Genomic DNA, 20926 nt, shown 5'->3' with positions numbered 1-20926 from the left:
CGAGGGCGCATACTTTGAATAAAATATTTGTTATCATTCTCTTGAAATAAATGTGTTTTTTTCTTGAAAAAATACCGGTTTCATATGCATACACCTGGTACACAGTTTTCGTATGTCACAACGAATAGGCTCCATTTTTTGCAGAATCGACCAAAAATGTCTTGCCAATGACTCCTTATTGCTTTTTTTTCAAATTATCAACAACTGGTAATTATTTAAATAATATTTATAAACAAATTCACTTTTTTATCATAATTCCACGAATAGGGCCAATTTTTTCTTGCGAAATCCACTAAAGATGTATCGTTAGTGACTCCTAGCTGTAATTTTGTTCAAATTGAGAAAAAATACTAATTTTTTAAACAATTTTTTTATAATTAAATACATATTGTACATTTTGGTCACTTTTGCAGGAATATGCTTATTTTTTCGTGGAGTAAGCTAGAAATGTCTTCCAATGACTCTTTGTTGCCTTGTTTGTCCAATTAACAGGAACTATTCGTTTGCACTTTTTATGTCATCCATTATTGCACCGATTTTACTACTACTTTGGTTCTAGTCACTATTCCAAATAATTTTACATATAGTTGAATTACTAATTCTGTAATTCATTTTTGCATCCACAAATTTTAGAAAAAGGAGTATCCACAATATTGTCGACAGTGGCAAAGTGTGACACGGAATAGAAGTCAATTCATCAGTAAGTACGCAATTTTCTTGGAAAGTGATTTCACGGTGGACTTTAGTGATAATCTTGAGATTGTTGCACAACATAATGGTGTGCCTCAAGTAAGAAATTTTCTCGATGATAAAAAAATGGATCGTCCACGTTTATGTTATGAAGAGGGGTTAGAAAAGACAAAGAAGAGACGTATCAATGAACTTGCTGTCAGTCATTCGAAACAGGAGTTGGGAAGAGCATTGAGAATGAAAGACAATCTGTCTAAAAATGCTACAGAATGTGTAGTAACGGATTCAAATGAGGACACTGATATCCCAAACGTTTTAGCAATGTACGTGGACTTAGATTTGACAGCAAGAAAATATAATAAATTAAAAACGTATGCTGAAATGTTTGGTGGTCAGAAATCGTTTCCTTCCTATAAAAGGATTGTAGAAGCTAAAAATGTTTGCTATCCAGAATCTGACAACATTATTGTATCCGAATCAGGAGCAGAGATACACTTTACATCATTATTAGGGCACGCAGTAAAGAGAATCCTTTCAAAATTCAATAAAGATGAGCTGGAACAACTTTTAAAAAAAACTATAGTTCTCGTAGGTAAATGGGGAATGGATGGCGCTAGTGGACAACAAACTACGCACCAAAAGTGTTTCTGCCAAGTGGAAATTGATGATAAGTTTAAAGATAATGAAAACATGTCCAATGATATTGAAAATATTGATGATGACTTACCTGATTCTGATGATGATGGAATGTGGATAACTCTTTTATATTTTTGTTATCGTTTGTTCCTCTTCAGTTGAAAGCTGACGACAATGTTATTTGAAGTAACGAGATACCTAATTCAGTGCATTTCTGTCGGACGATAAAGTTTGAATTTGTAAAAGAGAACAGCTTGCTCACTTTACAAGAATACAATCACTTCACGAACTTGCTTGAGAAAGTTGAATTATATGAAATTCAAGTCAACGATGTGATGTTCAAATTGCGCTTTGATTTGAAATGCACAATGATAGATGGCATAGTTTGCAATGTTCTATGTGAACAAACAGCATCAAATTGTTGCAACATTTGTCGAGTTGGCCCGAAATACATAAATAATTTGTCTCATGTTAAACAGCTCAAGTGCAACGAAAATTATTACAAATTCGGTCTTTCGACGTTACACTGTTGGTTACGCTTTATGGAGTTTCTACTTCTTATAGCTTATAAGCTTAATTACAAGAAAGGTGCAGCTAGAACGAAGGAAGAAAAAGAATTAAAAAAATTAAAAAAGAAACACATTCAAGATGTACTGAAATCTAAATTATCAATATTAGTCGATATTGTAAAACAAGGTTCAGCAACAACCAACACTGGTAATGTTGCTCGCTCTTTCTTCACCCAAGCTCAGGGTGTAGCGAAACACACTGGGTTAGATGAAAAATTGGTCAGCAGGTCTTATACTATCTTGCAAGTGTTAATTTGTGGTAGGATGATCGACTGTGATCAATTCAAAACATTTTGTTTAAAAACTGCAAAGCTTTGTATAAAATTATATGGCTGGTATCCAATGCCACCATCAGTCCATAAAGTTCTCATTCATGGTGCCGAGATCATCAGATCCTTCGACGTACCTTTCGGCTGGCTATCAGACGGGCCCCAAGTGGATAATAACAAGATTTTTCGCAAGGCTAGGCGCGAAAATAGCTGAATGTCGAATCGAGTACTGACCAATAATGATATCATCCATTACCTCCTGATATCTTCCGATCCTACTATTAGCTCTTCAAGGGTCAAAGATAAGAGAAAAATAAAAGCCCTGTCGGATGATGCTGAAGCGTTATTGGTAAAAACTTAACTTTTATTAAATAAGTTCCTTGAAAAAAATAAACAAAAAAAATAAACAAAAGTAAAAAAATGTAGAAGTTAATTAAAAAATCCCAAAAAAACCCCTTATTCAACAACTGCTACCTTGACGATGCGATAACCATCACTTTTTCCTAATTAGAAAAATGTCACAAGAAGGAATAATTGGCAAGATATTTATTGTTGATTCCGTAAAGAAAATTAATACTTTTCATAGAAAAATGGTCTAACTGTGATTTTCTAAATAAATATTATTTAAATAATGAACAGTTCTTGTTGATTGGACAAACAAGGTAACAAGAAGTCCTTGGTACGACATTCCTAGCTTACTTCACGAAAAAAATAAGCCTATTACTGCAAAAGTGACCAAAATGTAAATTTGTTCATGAAAATTATTTAAATAATTAACTTCTTTTATCCATTGGCTAAGTATCATAGCAAAGAGTCATTGGAAATACATTTTTACTTTATTTCGCATGGAAAATGGAGCCAATTCTTGGAAAATGGTCAAAATGTGTATTTAATTATAAAAAATTGTTTAAAAAATTAATATTTTTTATCAACTTGAACAAAATTACAGCTAGAAGTCACTAATGATACATCTTTAGTAGGTTTTGCATGAAAAAATTAGCCCTATTAGTGGAATCATATTAAAAAAGTGAATTTGGTTATTAATATTATTGAAATAATTACCAGTTGTTGTTAATTTGAAAAAAATTACAACAAGGGGTCACTGGCAAGACATTTTTAGTCGATTTTGTAAAAAAATGGAGCCAATTCATTGTGACATACGAAAACTGTATTTGTTTATAAAAATTGTTTAAATAATGCTGACAAGCATTATGACTAAGGCTCTTCTTTAATCAATTCGCAGATCTTAAAAAAAGAGGTACATCTGAAATGTTAAGGTAAAAATATTTTTTATTTTGTTGTTAAATACAAAATTTTGGTTTAGCCCAATCGAAATTCTCGCACCGACTCGATATACCCGAAGGCCTTACGGTCATTAAAAAAAATCGTCCTAATCCATTGAAAATTGGGTTTTAGAAAGACTTTTGTCTACAAAAAGTGCTTTTGGCTACATTGTGCGACGTTTCGGCAAATGTCTCGTGCACCCCGAGGAAAAGGAGTGGTCAAAGGACGACCGCCTTCTAGATTTCGCCCGTAAGTATCTAAACATTTCGTTAAAATGCAGGGATGCTTTTCAAGTTATCAACCAGTGAAAGCTTGATACCTCTAAGAACACTGTTGGTTAGGACGACTAGTTTAACAAAATATTCCGGTTAAAGCCATCGAAACTCCCTTATGAAGTATTTATACCTTATTTATTTTCATTCTCCGTAAAAGTAATGTTCTTGTCGGCTGGTGCCAGAAATTTAATAACGAACATGGTTCGTTTCTCGAAGTCAAGAAGAACTGTGACAGGCCTCGAGAATATAAAGTTTCAGTATATGCGGCCCTTTTCATTGTCGACAATGGACTCTATTTCTCTGGGAGCATCAAGACCAAATGTTTTAGCAGCCTCATCCGCTGTCTTCTGCAGAAACGCTGATTTGTCCACTTCTTCGTATTTCCAGACCATTTTAAGAAGTTGGTCGCTTCCATATGTGCCTTTATGCGCTGTACCCGCAATCACAAGTAGGATAAGACTTTTTATCTGCATCGAAGAGCATTCTTTATAAGTGTTACATCCTGAATGCGGGTATGTGGTACGCCCAGGTGTGTAAAACACTATTTAGTGCTTAGGTGTCATTTGGCGCTTCTTTTGACAAGCTCAGGATCTACGGAGATGCTGGGAAGTTTCCTTCGCTTTAAATTTAACTTGTCGCATTTTTCTAACCCAAACTCTATTCCATTCACTAGAGTGTACTCCTGGACAATAGTCGGAGCTACATTTAGTTGCTTTTTATTTCTATCATAAATCTTAAGATCATCCATGCAAAATACATGGATGACCTTATGCTTTCAATATCCGGGGTTGTCTCAGAAGAACCCTTAAGAATGGTGAAGGTTAAGAGATAGTTGTAATAATGTAAAGTAAATGAGGATAAGGCTCATGATGTCTCCCCGAAAGATACCTCTCTGAAAGGTGACGGTGTTAGTTGTCAGACGATCTTTCTAGATGAGATAGTTTATCTTGATTTCTAAAGCGGCATCAATCTCTCTATGTACCTCACTATGTGTGCATGAACCTTTACGATTTCCAACGGACAGATGATAAGTCTATGTGCAGTTGAATCGAAAGCATTCCGGTAAGGACTGTGTATTGTTCTACTAACTACTCTGGCAAAAGCTCTTTCGACTTTAGATATAAGGTGAAAATGCGGATCAGATACTGGTGGGTTGAAGGAAACTTCTTCCACCAGAAGGCCTTGATACCATCTGGCCTCGTAGTGAATTAGTTTTTCATGCCTCTTAATACTTTGTTCACCTCGTTGGTAGTGGTAGGTGGGCTTTAGGTTGGTGCAAAAAAGTTGGTGCAAAAAAGATTTGAATTTCTGAAACGTCTATGCATCATTGCATTTCTATGGAGAAAAAATAGCATGTTTTTTATAAAATTTCTCATTAATATTTATAAATGGCTCTGGACACTAATCTGAAACCCGTTCTGAAAAAGCTTTATGAAGGAAAGAAAAACTTAAACAGCTAGGCTTTCAAGATGATATTCTTCTTCCTATGATCAATCTATGTGTTCTATTTGTTCAACATCTGATCGCGATAAAGTACACTTTCGATAAGTGTTAACTTCAGATCAAGAAATAATATAGATAAATGGATATAGGTCTCTGAAAAGTGTCAAAGTGACAATATTCAACATTAAATTGCAGCTTGAAATATAAAAATGTTCAGCAATACTTTTTTGGAAAATATTTTGAGCATGTCATAACACATTTTGCGAATGGAAAATAATATCCGATAATTTGAAGGTGGTTAAAAATAGAATTGAAAAAAGAGTGCCTTTTTCCCTTGAGAAATTTGTTATTAGTCAGTGGGAACTAAGGACGCTTTGCCCTACCTCTATATATTAGGTCTATAAATTAATTGGGTGCATGCTTTTTACATTACAATTGAAAAATTACCATCCTCCAAAGTTCTCGTTGCATTAAATACACTACAATTGATTTTCCAAAGTTTGGACTTTTCAGGAAAATCACCACCAAGCGCGTTATCCAATTCAGTCAGATCTATGGTCATAAGGGAAACCTGGATATTGATGTTCCTCTTGGACATTAGACAACTGCTTAGTTCTGGCACCACACAGCATGAAGTCGTGCAATTTAGCCTTCTGGTTCACAGAATGTACTTCTATCGCAACACTTCAGCAGGTCGTCCCTCACTCGATCCGTCCGATCAAAAGTATAGAGATTTTTGTCACGCTATCATGTTATTTCTGCCTTGATTGGCTCCTCCAACTCCCGTGTAGTCGGCGTATACGTAGTTAGAAAATAACTTTTAAGCAACCACCATATGGTCCCACTGGGAGCAACTGCTATCTAAAAATAACACTCACTCCCAGTAGAACCGCGGTAAGTCAAACCTATGGCCGCGTTTCACGACCGTAAGAAGGGTGGTTACAGTCTATTGTGGACATAATTCGACGATTCGGCAAAAGTTTCGTGGACCCTAAGAACATAGAGCGAGCCGAGGATTGCTGCCTTCTGCGGTCATTTAGGTTGCAGGCTATTAACTGGTAAAACCTTGGTATCTGCAAAAGCAGTACATGCATTACTGGCTTTCTCTTCTCGAAGACAAGGAGAACTGTTTTAAGCCTCGAGTGCGTGACAGACACAATTGTCCAGAATATGATGGTAGAGTATATGCAGCAATTCTCATATTCAACCATTGACTCTATTTCCCCAGAAGCGTTTAGCGTAGTGTGGTCAGAGCTAATGCCGTAGGAGTGACCTATATGATAATATAGTACATTTAGTTCCAAATTGCGCCTTTGTTGGACATACCCTAGCTCAAAGTGTGGCGAGGGTGTGCTAAAGTGAATATGGCACTATTTTGACACGCCAAAAGCAAGCTTTCCATGCCCAACTTCAATTCGGATGATTTGAGGAAAGAAAAATTGAGCTCATACGACATCGACTGATCCTTCACATTTCTGTGGAAGATGCCGCGCATCCTCTTATCTAGGATCTGTTCCCGGAAGTTTTTCTCCTTTACTTTCTTGATGTGAGCCTTTAGGAGTCATTAGTGGAGATGGGCAATGATGGATTCATTTTGCTTACTGCGGATAATGAAATCGAGGCCAGATGCTTCAGCAGCCTTTTTATCCATTTTTGACTCTATGTTCTGTACCCACTGGCCACGTCCTTGTGTTGTGGATAGATGGTCCCTGCACCAAGAGTTTCTGCTTAATATGGTTATAATAAGTAGTAAGACAACGTTTGCTAAACTTTTTTTGCACTTTACATTGAGGTTGCCTGAGGTTGGGTACTTTTCTTGATTACCCACGTTTTCGCTTTAACAATAACTCGGATCTTCATCCACCTGCATAGACACATCTTTTCGAATTGTGTCCACTCCGGTTTGAGTGCCCTTGCACGTAATCACTATGAATTTCTTGGTCGTCGTTCGGTTCGTGGTCGCCATGGTGCGTTCTGTGGCTAAATGGGCAGATAAGGAAAGAGAAATTGCGTGAGGAAAGGAGAGATAAATTTTTTTGTATGGACATGCCACGATGGATATTACATAAGGACGGACGTTAATGAACCGATTCATGCAGTGTCTTCCTACATTTTACTGCATGTATCTAGACTTATATCTAGCCGTGGATCTCGATTGGGGTGAATTACGTAGTTTCGTGGTGGGTCTCATTCATACATGGTTCAATGATTCTGTCCCATTTGCACCATGAGTTACGTTTTCCCTCCAGAAGAGATCTGAAAAATCGAGATAGTTCCCTATGGATGCGCTCAACTTTATTTCCTTAAGGATGACATGGTGTAGGTGATGTCACATTTTTCATTTCAGCGAAGCATATTTGGTTGGCTACTTTGTTAAGCTGACATGAAGAATAACTAGCTATTCTTTGACGTATTATTTTGGCGAATTTAGAGTAGTGAAACGTTTCATTTAGCATGCGAAAGCATTTAAGGGGACCTATGTCACCGTAAATGTCGAGACATTCATCTATCACGTATTTGAGACTTGTGAAAGTCAAACAAAGTTTTTTTACTGGTTTATGTACAAAGAATAACGGATTATCGTGAATTTGGTATCTTTGTGAGCCACCGGCCTTGATGTTGCGCCTGTTTTGCTGTAGGATGGGATCAGCTACAACGTTTAGTTTACCCTCGAAATATTCTACGTTGAAGGTGTAGTCTTCGATTGCTAAGATCCATCGCTTGAGCCAAGTGCCGCATCTCTAGCATCTGTTTGTAGAAAGAACGGTTTGGTTGAATCCGGAAAATAGAGAAGAATATGCGTACAGAACAGTTCCTAAGTTCTTATGAACGCTGCTTCCCTATCCGAGTTCCAGTTCCATATCACCCCCTTTTTAAGAAGTTCCAAAAGTGGAACGATTTTCTTAGCATGGCCCTTTGAGAATCTTGTAGACAAATTTATTAAACCTAAGAAACCTCGTAGGTTGTCAACCTTCTCAGGTCGGGGATGTTCTTTCGTTGCTCTGACCTTATCAGGGTCAGGCTCGATACCTTATGGTGTGAGGATTTAGTCGAGAAATTTAACTTCTTGGTGGAAGAAGTGAGATTTCTCGAAATTTATGGTTAAGTTATGTTCCTACAAGCGCTGTAAAAGGTCATGCAGATGTTTGAAATGTTGATTTATATCCTTGGAAACACATAATAAATTGTCAACAAAATTCATTACGAAATCTTTAATTCCTCTCAAAGCAAACTCTAGTGCCCTAACGAGAGCTGTGGTTCTGGTTTTTAAACATATAGGTGATACGCAGAATTCGTAACATTGCCCTTTAAAGAGAAAAGCGATGTAGGTGCAGGATTCTGGACGGAGAGGAATCTGCCAGAAACTCATAACCAAGTTGTAAAGTCGTAATGTTTTCTACAGTTTGCCTTGAGCTTGACGCTATAAATTGCTTAGGTATAACAATATTTAAAAACTCCAAACTTAGTGCTTTCCCACTTGGCTAGGTTCAGGGGAGTTCTTGAGAATTCATTTGGGGTTATGTTCATGAATTATTCAATATATGGCTGTTTAAGTTGGCGGGTAATTCTCTGGGAAGATTATTGGCGCTTATATTTTCTGCCACTGTTTGAGGTTCATAATATTGAGAATAATTGTAGCCTTGGTTATTTTTACCGCGATTATGATTATTACAGTATGGGTTACGGTGACGGTTTTGATGGTAATTTGAATTATTACCGTATTTTTGTTGCTCGTTGCCGCGTGTCCGCCATTCCTGATTATTTTTTCGGCCTATATATTGGCGTTGACTGTCATAATCATATGAACACTGAGGTGACTCTTTGTTCTGCGGGCATTGAGCGTCAAAATTCTTAAAGTTGACTGGCTGACTTCAATCAAATATTTCAAGAAGTTCTACTAAGCCCTCGAACTCTTTAATGCCTCTCACCAAAATAGCCGTTTTAATCTCCTCGGTAAAGTGTCTCCACAATTTATTTACGATCTTCGAATTTGAAGGAGGTGGATTTAAATCTCTCGCATTTCTTATTTGGATAGCATAAGCCGCCCGAGAGAGTTTACTCGGCGGATTATACTAAGCAAATTCGAAATCCCTGCTTATTTGGTTTTGGATGTTCTCATTCCAAAATTTGCGGATAAATTTGACTTTAAAAGAGTCCATGTGGTCTCTGTCCGAAGACATTAAATTTCACCAATCTTTGGCCACGCCCTCTAAGGAAGCCGAGATTACGTAATGCTTCTGCGTTTTACTAAAGTCAACAGCAACAACGTAAACCTCGAAACCTCTTAGAAACTGCATTGGCCTTTCTTTACCATTACCCAAATATCTGACTCGGTATGCTCATATTTATTATTTTGAGAATTTTCTTCCTCCCTAGATTCCTATTTTTTGGAATAAATTGCATCTGGGCCCAATCGTAGGGTATTCTTATTTTTAAGGTATCTGACTTTAATGGGTGGATTGCTCTTGTACGATGAAACAAAATAAACAAACAATAGATTCTAATATGAATTCCGATTACCGATCATTCGAAGATAATTTTAATTTTAATTATCTGACATTTTACGCATAGGAAGTATTCTATTTTTGTTACTAATCCCAAACAATTCTATCACCACAATGGACAAATTTTGAACAGATACTACGTTAAAAACGTATAAGAAGCGCTGAAATACGATGACTCACTTCAACCTTCGGCTCCCTGTTTGGGTGTCATTTTAACCTTTCATTCTTTTTTTTTTGCTTTATATTTTTGGATTTCCCAAAGGTGGAGACTCAATACTCCCTCGCTTTCTGCATGTGTTCCGACACCGCAATGATCCTACTATTAATCACGTAATGAACGCACTAACAGTTGTTATTGGAGGTCGCGAGATGGAAGGCTATTTCTCACCCAAATAAATAAACAGATAGTTTAAGTTTCTAATCTACTTACGGGAGCCAGTAGAAGTTTTTCTTCTTTCTTGGTGTAAGAAGTGACACAATTCAATGTAATTTTATTATTTATTCTTAAAAAAGAAGGAAAATCTTTTGGATTCCCTGGCAAATCTGTCTTATAATAATTGATTTTAGGTCAGAGAATCCGTGCTACTAACCATTACACAGCCACACAAAAAAAAAGTGTGCGGATCTGGTTACAAGACACACGTATTCCTATGGATTTTGGGGCGCTGAATTCAAATTTGGTATCAAAAATCACCCATCACGTAATGTCTCACGTAAGTCTAAGAAAAGCAGAGAGAAAAAATTTTTGAATAAAACTCTTATTCATTTGCATGTTCAAGTTACAGTTCTACATTTTAATTGATACAAACATTGTTAGGTCAATTGAAATGGGGTCAATTTTACTTGTACTTCTAAGTTTCTTCAAATGAGTCATGTGCGTCTAAATTTTTAACCACCTGTAGTACAATGAAATTAATTTTATTGTGTTACAACGGGAACACTTAAGTTAAGTTGTGTTGCGTTAAGCAAAATTTCGTTAGGTTCTGTTAAGTTAGATTCATTTGTAGGTTAAGATCGAGTTAACCTATTAAATATAGCACACATTTAAGACTAAGAACCGTACGCTTACATAGATACACGTGCGGTTGAATTTCATTCGGCTAGGTTAGGTTAGGTCAGGTTTTGTTAGGTTAGGATAGGTTAAACCTTTATGTAAGTTACGCCGAAGCTGAATGAAACGGTATCGCAAACACAACGGGACAACACAATGAGTTTAATTATGTTACGTGAAGTTAAGTTAGGTTAGGTCAGGTTTTTTTAGGTTAGGATAGATTTGACCTCTTTGCAGGTTAAGCCCAAGCTGATTCAAACGGTACCGAAAACACAACGGGACAAACAATCAGTTTAATTGTGTTTCGTGATGTTAGGTTAGGTTAGGCTAGGTTAGATTTATTTCTAGGCTAGGCTCAAGTTGACCCATTCGATGTAGCACACATTTGCTACCGGGAAAATATGCTTCCAGAGCTTTACGTGTAGTTTAATAAATTTCTGTTAATTCAGATTAGCTGAGGTCAGGCTCTGTTGGGTAAAGTTATGTTAAATAAGTTCATATCAGGCGAGGGTTGATCCTTCACAGTTGTCGACATGTTTTTGAAGTGAAAATTTGCATCACTGGCATTATTTTGAAATTTATTTTCCTCAGTGCATGATTTTTCGTCATTTTTTGAGGTTATGGCTCAACCATGACGTAATGGCTGATTTTTTAACCGAATTCAAATTCAGCGCCCCAAAATCCATAGGAATACGTGTGTCTTGTTACCAGATCCGCACACTTTTTTTTGTGTCGCTGTGTTATTAAGCGTGTGGCACAAGAAAAAGGATGAATGTTTAAATATTTGTTACAATATTTTACTTGCTGAGCACTAGGCATTTATTTATTTTTTCTTTCCTTTACCGCGTAAAAATCAATCAATATTAAATTTATTTCTTACTTTTATATTTAAAACAAACTGGTCTTTAAGGACAGGGAGCTATCGAGACAGTTCACCAGAAACAAAGACGAGACTTGCATTTAATTTAATTTACAGAAATAAGAAAAGACTCTCATATATGCCCCTCTTACGAGCCCTAGGAGAAACGAATCCCTTTAGAGGAACGAAAAACGGACCAAGATGCAAGTTATTTCCCCAATAAGGAAAGAATGCTAGTTGGCCATGGGGTTATCGAAACAACCCCGAAGAAAACTTCGCATTAGTTCGGTATTGGGTATGGGAAAATCCTAATATTTGATCAAAATTAACATTGAAAAATGACACAAAAGGTATTACTATTTGTGAGAAAAAATAGCTACACATAACGCTCGCCACTACGTTACTTGTGTTTCATCAAAAGGTGTCGCTTACTCACTTATTTTAACCCACGCACATGTCGGTATTTATTCTAAGTGTCAGCTACCTTGACTAACTCGCAGCTGTCTACGTCGGGAGCGGAAAATGAAGAACGCATACTCGCTAGGAGCCTTGGATCTCGAGTGACGACATGAAACGGACCGGTGTCGGGCTGAACTGCCTGTTTATGCCAGCCGAGTGCGCTAAGCTGTGATTGGCTGGCGGTCCTCACTCTATGCTATGAGAATGGGTCTTCTTCCTTTCCGCTTTGTGCGGATGTTCAACCCGTAGGATTGTTTGTGAAAGTATACTCGTTTACTGTATACTGCCTATAGAATATGTATTATCGTATCTTGGGCACAACTTGCTTACGATAATAGTAACATTAATCTACACGTTACACCTTTAATCAAATTTGGATAATTTTTTAGGTCTTATCTTCTCATAATATCTACAACAGGAGCCACACTATTCATTTGTCAAAACTTCGTAACAAAAAATTAATAAAGTTTTTTAGATATTCACTGTCAGGGACGCATTGGGGCTAATCCAAGAGCTTTTCCAAATATTTTTATTAAAAATCTAGGTAAATCGAAATTACAATTAGGATTATAATTTAGAATAATAATCGTAAAACTATGAAAAATATTTCAAACCATTATGAAAGAAAATCAATTTGAAACTTTTTTTTCAAGTTGCCCTTGCCGAAATTCTTCGTCTGAGGAGAATCAACCATATGTGTTTTGTGGTTACCTGAACGTTGTAGCCACGCTAACTTTCGAAAGATTTGTCCATTTGAATTAGCCTTTGATATATTTTTTAGAATTTTAACATGAAGATCAAGTTCGTTAACCAGATACATCCTAAAAAGATAAAATATTTAGAGAATTTTCAAATTTTATCAAATTATCCTAATGGCATTTTTAAATTTGATCAAAATTAAAAAATTTATATGCTTTTCAACATTTAGAAAATTTTCAAAAAATATAAAAAACTTTTGTCTGATAGATTAAAAGATATCAGTCACAATTTTATCTGAATATCAAATATATTTCGAAACTCTCCCGATTATATTTTTGGACTAGATCAAAATTTAAAAAATTAAATCATTTTCAAAATGATGCAATTTTTCCTAAGCCATCCGTAAGTTTTAATCCTGTTTTTAGTATATTTTAAAAAGATTTACAAATGTTCTTAATAATTAAGTAGATTGCGTTTATTGAAATATTTTTCAAATTCATCAAAAAGATTTTCAATATCTTTTTCAAACATACTTTCTTCTTATATTCCGTTCCCTTGTGCCTAATATTTTTTTTTCTTTTTTATATAGCCATCCTTAACACACAATTATCAAGCGCGAATCGCGGAATCGTACCCTCGCACCGCTGAAGCACTTTAATTATTCGCGAAATGCTGCCTTCTGATTTTGATCGAATTTCTCGTCCTCTTTTAAAGGTCCGTTGCGTTTCTTTTATTCGAAATTCAAAAAACAGCGGTGATTTTTCTGAAAATATTCAAAGATAATTTAATCAAAAAACACATCTGTTTTTTCTCGATTAGTTCTTCAAAAAAGTTCGAGAAACATGTATCGTGAAACGTTTTTGTATCTCGCGTTATTTTCTAGATTTATGGGGAAATGTGTATGAAACCCTTTAAGATTTATTTTTTTTCTCAACAAAACAATTTTATCGTATGACAAAAACTGAAAATATGGATGATTTTTTTATGATAATTTTCTTTCCGCCCTACTGAAACAACATATTCCACAGCCTAAGGTGCTTCAAACGAGTCAGTTTTTAAGCGAGTGGAATTTTCAACCAAAAAAAAACATAAATTCTCAACGAGTAGTTCGCACATTCTTAACCATTCCTTTCGCGGTCTCCCTTAGGAAATTCTATCATCATGCCCGAACATCTTAACGAATTTCTTTCAGATAGGATTATTTCATTAATCACTTTGTCCATCAGTGTTTTGCCGCACATCATGCGCAGGAATTTCATGTTGATCACGTTAATTTAATTTTTTTTGAAAAATGATAAAATGTTAGAACAAAATTATTAGACAAAGTTTTTTACCAAAAAAATATCTCCAAACTTTGTATCATACATTTTTTGGGTAAGATTGTTTTTTATAAGATGCACACTTTTTTAATAATAAAATGAAGACACTAAAAATACTTCTGTGTTAATATCAATGCAGATTTTGAATCGTAATAATATAAATTTATTGAAATGAAACACAAAAAATTTGTTTTCTGAGTCTTGGATGCCAATATAATATTCCTATGCATTGTTCCCACTGAAACCGAATATGCAGCCCGTTTTAACCCTACGCGTCAGGATTTTGCCATAACCTCAAAACCACCCAATACATCACTGTAACAGCAAAAATTATTTACCCTGTACCATTGTCATCCTCCTCTCCTTAATCTAGTAATCCGATAACCTTATGACTCCATGATCCACTGACCTCGTATTAATATAACCTGATAACCTCAAAATCCCGTAAACCTATTAGAAAGAAAAGTCTTGTTTGGGAAAACAGAACGATTTCGTGAGTTTTTCTTGTGCAAAACAGTCATGGGTAAGTATCTCTATATCCTCGAAATCCTATAACACCATAACCTAAAAACCCCCTCACTTTTTTTATTCTTAATTTCTGCTATCAGTATCAATATTAGTGAATCCATGATAACGATTTCATTTATTTTTGCCACTGTGAACACTCTCTCTTTTGAGCATCCAATAGAAGTCTGCCTTCATATTCGTATTCCATCTACCTTGGTAACGTCTTTCCATTTCCTTGATATCTTAATGGAAGCGTTCTCCTTGTTTCTCACTGTAATCTCCAAGATTTTCTGGGAAGTTTTCCAGGTGGGAATCAAGAAAGTGTAGCTTGTAACTTAGCAAGCAACCCACTTTCTTGTAGCTTTTGAGCAAGTCAGACACTAATTCCTTGCAGTTGTCACTCTTGTGATTGCCTGAGAAATTCTCAACCACATTCTTGCAGCTCAGCCATGCATCTCATTCCTTGACATTCATCGTAACAATGAACGTTTCATCTCTCAGCATCTTACGAATTTGAGGTCCATCAACGACTGCGTCTCTCATTTTCGCGCTCGTTAAAGCTGGAAATCGGTTGAATAAATACGCAAAACATTTTTCTTCCTTATCCAAAGATTTTACGAACTGTTTCATCAAACCGAGTTTGATGTGCAAAGGAGGAAGTAGAAATTTAGCCGGCTTAACCAAAGGTTTTTTTATAACATTAAAAAAAAAAAAGTTCTTGTGCGTTCTCGAGTTGGTCAATCTATCTTAATATAATGATTTTTGTGATCCCTACTCTCTCAAAAGCAAAGAAAGTTTGGGAATTTCATAAAACCAGATTGCTGACCTAAGATGATTGTCAACATATTGAGATCGCAGGTTTCGAGTGAAGTTTTTAAAATTGTTCTTTATCTTAAAATCACTGCACATGTAGCAGTACCTATCACTGTTTCCAGTCAACGTCAAGTAGTCGTCGGACACACTCCGGCTTCATCCTCACACCCTATCGTCCACTTGCAGGGCAGTGTCACTGTCTCCGGTGTTCTTTAAGGTGAAAGTATTTCAAACTCTAGAAAAAAATAGTAGTTCTTTTTACGATTAAAATCGTAAAAAATAGTAGTAGTTGTATTAGTAGTAGCAGTAATAGAGTGGTTTTTTGTTCAACAATTGTTAAGCTACCACGAAAGAATTCAATTCCATAAATATTTCAAAAAAGATATTAGACTACAAGCATACTGAGGTATCAGAGACGTCTGAGAGGCATTTAAAGAAATATTAATGAAGCAGACCTTGATTCATGACTTCACCTAAGTAATTTTGATGATTTCAGGGTTTTGAGGTTATGGTATTATGTGATTTCAGGGTTATAGAGCTACTTACCTATGACTATGTTGCACAAAAAAAACTCATGAAATTGTTCTGTTCTTCCAAACAAGATTTTTCTTTTGAATGACATTACGGGATTTTGAGGTTATGGGGTTGTATTATTATGAGGTAAAGGGATTATGAAGCCATGAGATTATAGGGTTACAATATCAAGCGGAGTAGTGTGAAAATTGTATAGGGTGAATAAATTTTGCGATATCAGGGGTTTATTGGACGTTCTTGAGGTTATGTCAAAGTCCTGACGTGTAGGGATTAAACAAGATGCACATTCGGTTATGCAACATGGGATTAAGATAAAAGAAATCGCCTGGTAAAGTTGCTTCATATGAAATGCATTTCACTATGATAGATGGAAAAGTAGCTAATGCAGTGACAGAGACGAAGTCTGCAATGCGTTGTAACTTGCGTCAAGCCACGTTAGGAGACTTGCATAACATCGTAGAAATGCGAGAACGGGAAATAGATACAAATAGTTTGAAATTTGGCCTATCCACTTTGCATCCATGGATCCGAAGCTTCGAATCTCTTTTGCACAGCGAATATAAGTTGGGTATAAAAAAGTGACAAGCACGTTGTCCCAAACCAGGGTTTGGCAGCTTTAATGATGGTAAAACAGCAAGAACCTTCTTTGAACACTCGGCGGTTTTTGCCAAAATTCTAGGGGTAGATGAAACTTTGATCAATAAATTTCACATAATTTTACAACTCTTGTCAAGTGGGTTCATTGTTGAAGTTGCAAAATTTCAAAATGTTTGCTTTGAAACCGCAAATTTGTTCGTGAAGTTGTACCCCTGGTATTATAAGCCTACTTCGGTTCATAACATTTTCATTTACTCACGGGTTTCAAATGATTGATTGGGCACCACTTCCCATTGGACAGTTGTCCAAAGAGGTTCAGGAACCGAGGAACGAGGACATAAAAATGAGCAGAGAAAATTTTTCGCGGACATGTGCGAGAGACAATACAATGCGAGGTATTTTCCAACGCATGATGGTCACGTCTGATGCCTGCATTTCAAGTTTTCGGAATCACTTGAAAAAAGGCGTAAAAACTTCTCACTACAAGCTATGGCGATGTTTCGGGGCTCTGACGATTCCATAATAGACGATGATGATACAAGTTATTCAAATGATGATTAGAATAAGCTTTCATTGTAAACCATGATTATATCGTTTGAAATAAGATATTCATTTCAAATACATGCCTTATTGTAGTAAAAGTTTACATTTTGTACATTATTTATGATAGAAATACTCAAAAACCTGAAATTTCCACCTCACAAACGTTTTAAACGAATTCAATATTAGACGTACTCGAAAACTCAATTAAATGAAAAAATTTTCGTGCAAGGTACAGAAATAAATGTATTACACGTTTGATATAATAAAGTTGAAGTTTCTGTAGGAAAATTCGCAAATTTAGAAAAAATTCGAGTTAGAAGCAGGAGATACATGCTTAGAATGTGTTCGTAAAGCCAATAGAGCTTTTACAAAAGAGAACTCGAAATCACCTCATTACTGTTGTAGATGGTTTGACCTTTAGCTTTAAAAAGTCTATGCACAAATGCAGCGGATGTAAAACGAACGATCGTGCAGGATTAGGTAAATACAATATCGAGCTTGAAGCGCGCAATCCAGCGAACGCTTACCTTAAGCGCACTCAAACTTACGAACACAAACATTTTTCATCAAATTGGTAAGATACATGGCGTTTTCCCCTTTTAAAGATAATATATTTGAGAGGCAAATGATTATGTGACTTAAGTATAGACAGCCTCCCCGATTTTAAATGAATTCGTTCAAAATAATTATTTCTAACGAATTAATGAGTAATTTAACATGAATCAATGTTTCTTTACAGGTTAGAGCCGCTTTGAAAGCTGAGTACCACAACCGGTGCAGCAAATTTGAAATCGAGGAACAGCATTTATCTCCAACGGGTGAAAGCAGTGTTTCGGAAGAATTGAGTGGGGCAAATTATTAAGAAATTGTGGAAGTCAATCGTGCATTGATTAGGCTTTAGTTTCGCAGGGATAAGCATAGTCTAAATACATGCTCTTAGCTCAAAGTAGCAGGGACTAATTTTGCGGCAGTGGGTCGGGGTGAATTGTCGGGGAACCTAATTACATTAAATTATCCACAAAAGTAGAATTTGTGTCGAAGATTCACTCCTTTGGCAGAGGTGTCAGTAGAACATGATTCAGATTCCGTCAGTGACTTTTGAAAAAGATTTTTCTTCTTTACTGGCAGATTTTTCGAGGTTTTAAAATGAACCTCCTTGTTCGTGAACAAATAAAATAAGTTTCTGTCTAACATTCCGAACTCTCGAATAACGTAACCAAAGGTGGCATGCGCATTAGCATTGTAGTTCGACGTTTATTGAATGAACATTCGTTTTATTTTGCACAGCATTATATTAATCTAACACATTATTTAAGAAATATAGGTCCAGACAAATCTAAATTATTAGATTCTAACACCTTGTTAAAGATTGCGAATTGATTGTTTAGTAAAAAAAAATGAATAGAGTCTCCTTTATTACACGGGATGTAATTCTAAGTATGTGTAAACTGTTTTAGCTCTAACTATTAACCTTGTTGTTATATACATAAGGCGTTATTAACCGATCGATCAGTGTCGATCGCACTCGCGTTTTGAATTGAGTTATCGTTGGTAATCACGCAATTCAATTTGTGTAAAATACTTTTCTGCGAATCGCATTGGCCTAGAGGAACAAGGGTGTTGAGAAATATGTTTTCAGATACATGCTAAAATTCAACGCCTAATAATAATTGATATTGGATTGAAAGTAATTCGTGAAATGAATCTTCGCCTTTCCGAATTATACAAAACTATAAACTGACGAAGAACAAAAAATGAGGAAACGCAGTTATAGGAATTTGGTCAACTTACTGTCGAGGATTTTAAGACAAATTCCAGCATTGTTTAAATTGGTAGCACACAAAGACGTTTGGGATCCCAACAATCCTGGTTAAATAACCTCTTTGAGAAGACAATCAAAATTGTTACCCGGAAATTTGATGGTAACATTTTCCTGATTATTTCTAATCTTGTAAGAAGGATATCTATAATTATTTTAAAGAATCTAGGATACAATTTTGTGTACACTAATCTTCCTCGTATAATCGCGCTATTTATTTTCTGTTTGTTAAATGATTGGAAGCATACTGCAATATGTACTGAGGATGAGGATTTGGATTTCACTACGTATCGCAGCGATTCAATTATTATTAAAGTCAAAATGATATGACTAGATGTGTGAAAATATTTAATTGATTGAAAATCAGTTACATTTCGTCATATTTATATTTTGTAAAACTCATATATAGAAATCGCTTTAGATAATCTGCCTTGATGGAGTTTCTACGACCAGTCTTCGCTCGATGCAATACTTGTACAAGAGAATGATTATAAAGTTAGCATGACGCGTTGTGATATTAACTGATCTCAAAACAATTGTAGGATCGCGGAAGAAAATAATATCGTAAATTTATAAAGGAGAGAAATAATTGTCTTTTACGTTTAAACGGTGAAATTCAAGTGTAAAATATTGAATTATGAGCAAAGTGAAAAGAATATTATTGACGTACCATATTAGCATTCGAAACTTGGAAAAAAATTTTTATCTAACAGACTGACTTAACACTAGTTTTTTTCTCTTTAAAGACAAATAACGAGGAATCGATCATGGAATATTCAATTTAATAATAGTAGAAGTTATTCTCATGACATCCAGTTGATCACTTGCAAAGATCTGTCTTAATGTAGCCAGAATTTACAATAAATATCTAGTATCAAATACTTTTTGAGACAAGTGTTTACATGGTAAAGAATGCAGTAAAGTAATTTATAATTAGAAACCAACGGGTATGAGTGAATTGTTCACTATAGGAGCTTCCACTATAATTTCAATCTTTTTTTCATATTTAACTACAGGTTCTAAAATCACTAATAATACGAGTACTCGTGTTATATAAAAAAACTCTTTTTTCGAATGTACACACATACCACAATTCTGTGTCGACATCAGGTCAGGTCTGCACGTTTTTCATGTCAACACTCACTCTGATACTGTATTGACTATCCAAGCATATAGGATATCAAGGGATGGGCAGGATGGACAGAGAAGCAGTCATTCGTGAATCCAGCACAATATCGGAGAGCACAGAGTTGGGAAATGAGTGTAGGGGAGTGTCACCGGTTGTGCAGCAGGTTGCATTTTGTGCCCATAACTTTTGATCGGATCTTTAATTTTGATGTTAGAGATGCCGTTGCAAAGGTAATGTCAATGTCTAACATTTTGGCGAAAAAAGTATATTGTTTCCATATAAAACAGAAAAAAATATGGAACATTTTTGGAAGATAGCTTTTTTGGTTAAACAAAAGTTTGTCCTCCGTTGTGTAGAGCTTTACGAAATCCACTGAAATTGTGAAAATTGGAAGTGAAACCAATAGAAATGCAAAATTAGAGATCACTTCATTATTTTACAAGCCTGAAACAAGATGGCACATGGAATTGACTGTAAAGTATTATTCTCTTTCATCATTTGTATCACTTAGTCCATCATGCGATTAACTTCATAATTTTTGTATAGTAAATTATTTCACCGAAATTCATTTTGCATGATAAAATGCAGGTGCAAAATTCAAGTTAATACGTATTGTATCCACCGTTTTTGCTCGACGCTTTAAAAAAACAATTTAAAAAAAATGCAAAAAACTTTTTTAGATTTTTTGTACACAATGTTTTGTGGTGTTCAAAAAACTATACGAATAGTTGTTATCGGTTGGGTGTTAACTCAAAAACTATCCTGCAATAACACTAGAAGTTTAAGTAGTTTCGCAGGTTAATAGGTTAATAAACAAGTCGATAATGAAGGGTGCTGCACAACCGGGGCACTCCCCTATATGTTACCTTTTCAACCCGAAGTCAGTTAACACTTGTTTTATCTAGTTAAAACGCGAAATTATCACA

General features: G+C 35.5%; 1 protein-coding gene across 3 annotated transcripts in view; it reads left to right on the top strand.

Annotated features, from left to right (window-relative positions):
• The window catches only part of LOC117178994 (1-phosphatidylinositol 4,5-bisphosphate phosphodiesterase classes I and II), a 661888-nt gene extending 642855 nt beyond the window's left edge, over positions 1-19033 (top strand). For all 3 annotated transcript variants that reach the window (XM_033370599.1, XM_033370598.1, XM_033370597.1), the window contains one exon: positions 17792-19033. In XM_033370599.1, the coding sequence (XP_033226490.1) occupies positions 17792-17914 (123 nt within the window). In that variant the 3' untranslated portion in view covers positions 17915-19033. The remainder of the gene's footprint in view (positions 1-17791) is intronic.
• The last annotated feature ends 1893 nt before the right edge of the window (positions 19034-20926 follow it).

Source organism: Belonocnema kinseyi, chromosome 8 (assembly GCF_010883055.1).
Source record: "Belonocnema kinseyi isolate 2016_QV_RU_SX_M_011 chromosome 8, B_treatae_v1, whole genome shotgun sequence".
NCBI classification, from domain to species: domain Eukaryota; kingdom Metazoa; phylum Arthropoda; class Insecta; order Hymenoptera; family Cynipidae; genus Belonocnema; species Belonocnema kinseyi.
Note: the sequence above shows the minus strand (reverse complement) of the source record. Positions and strands in the feature narration are given on the sequence as shown.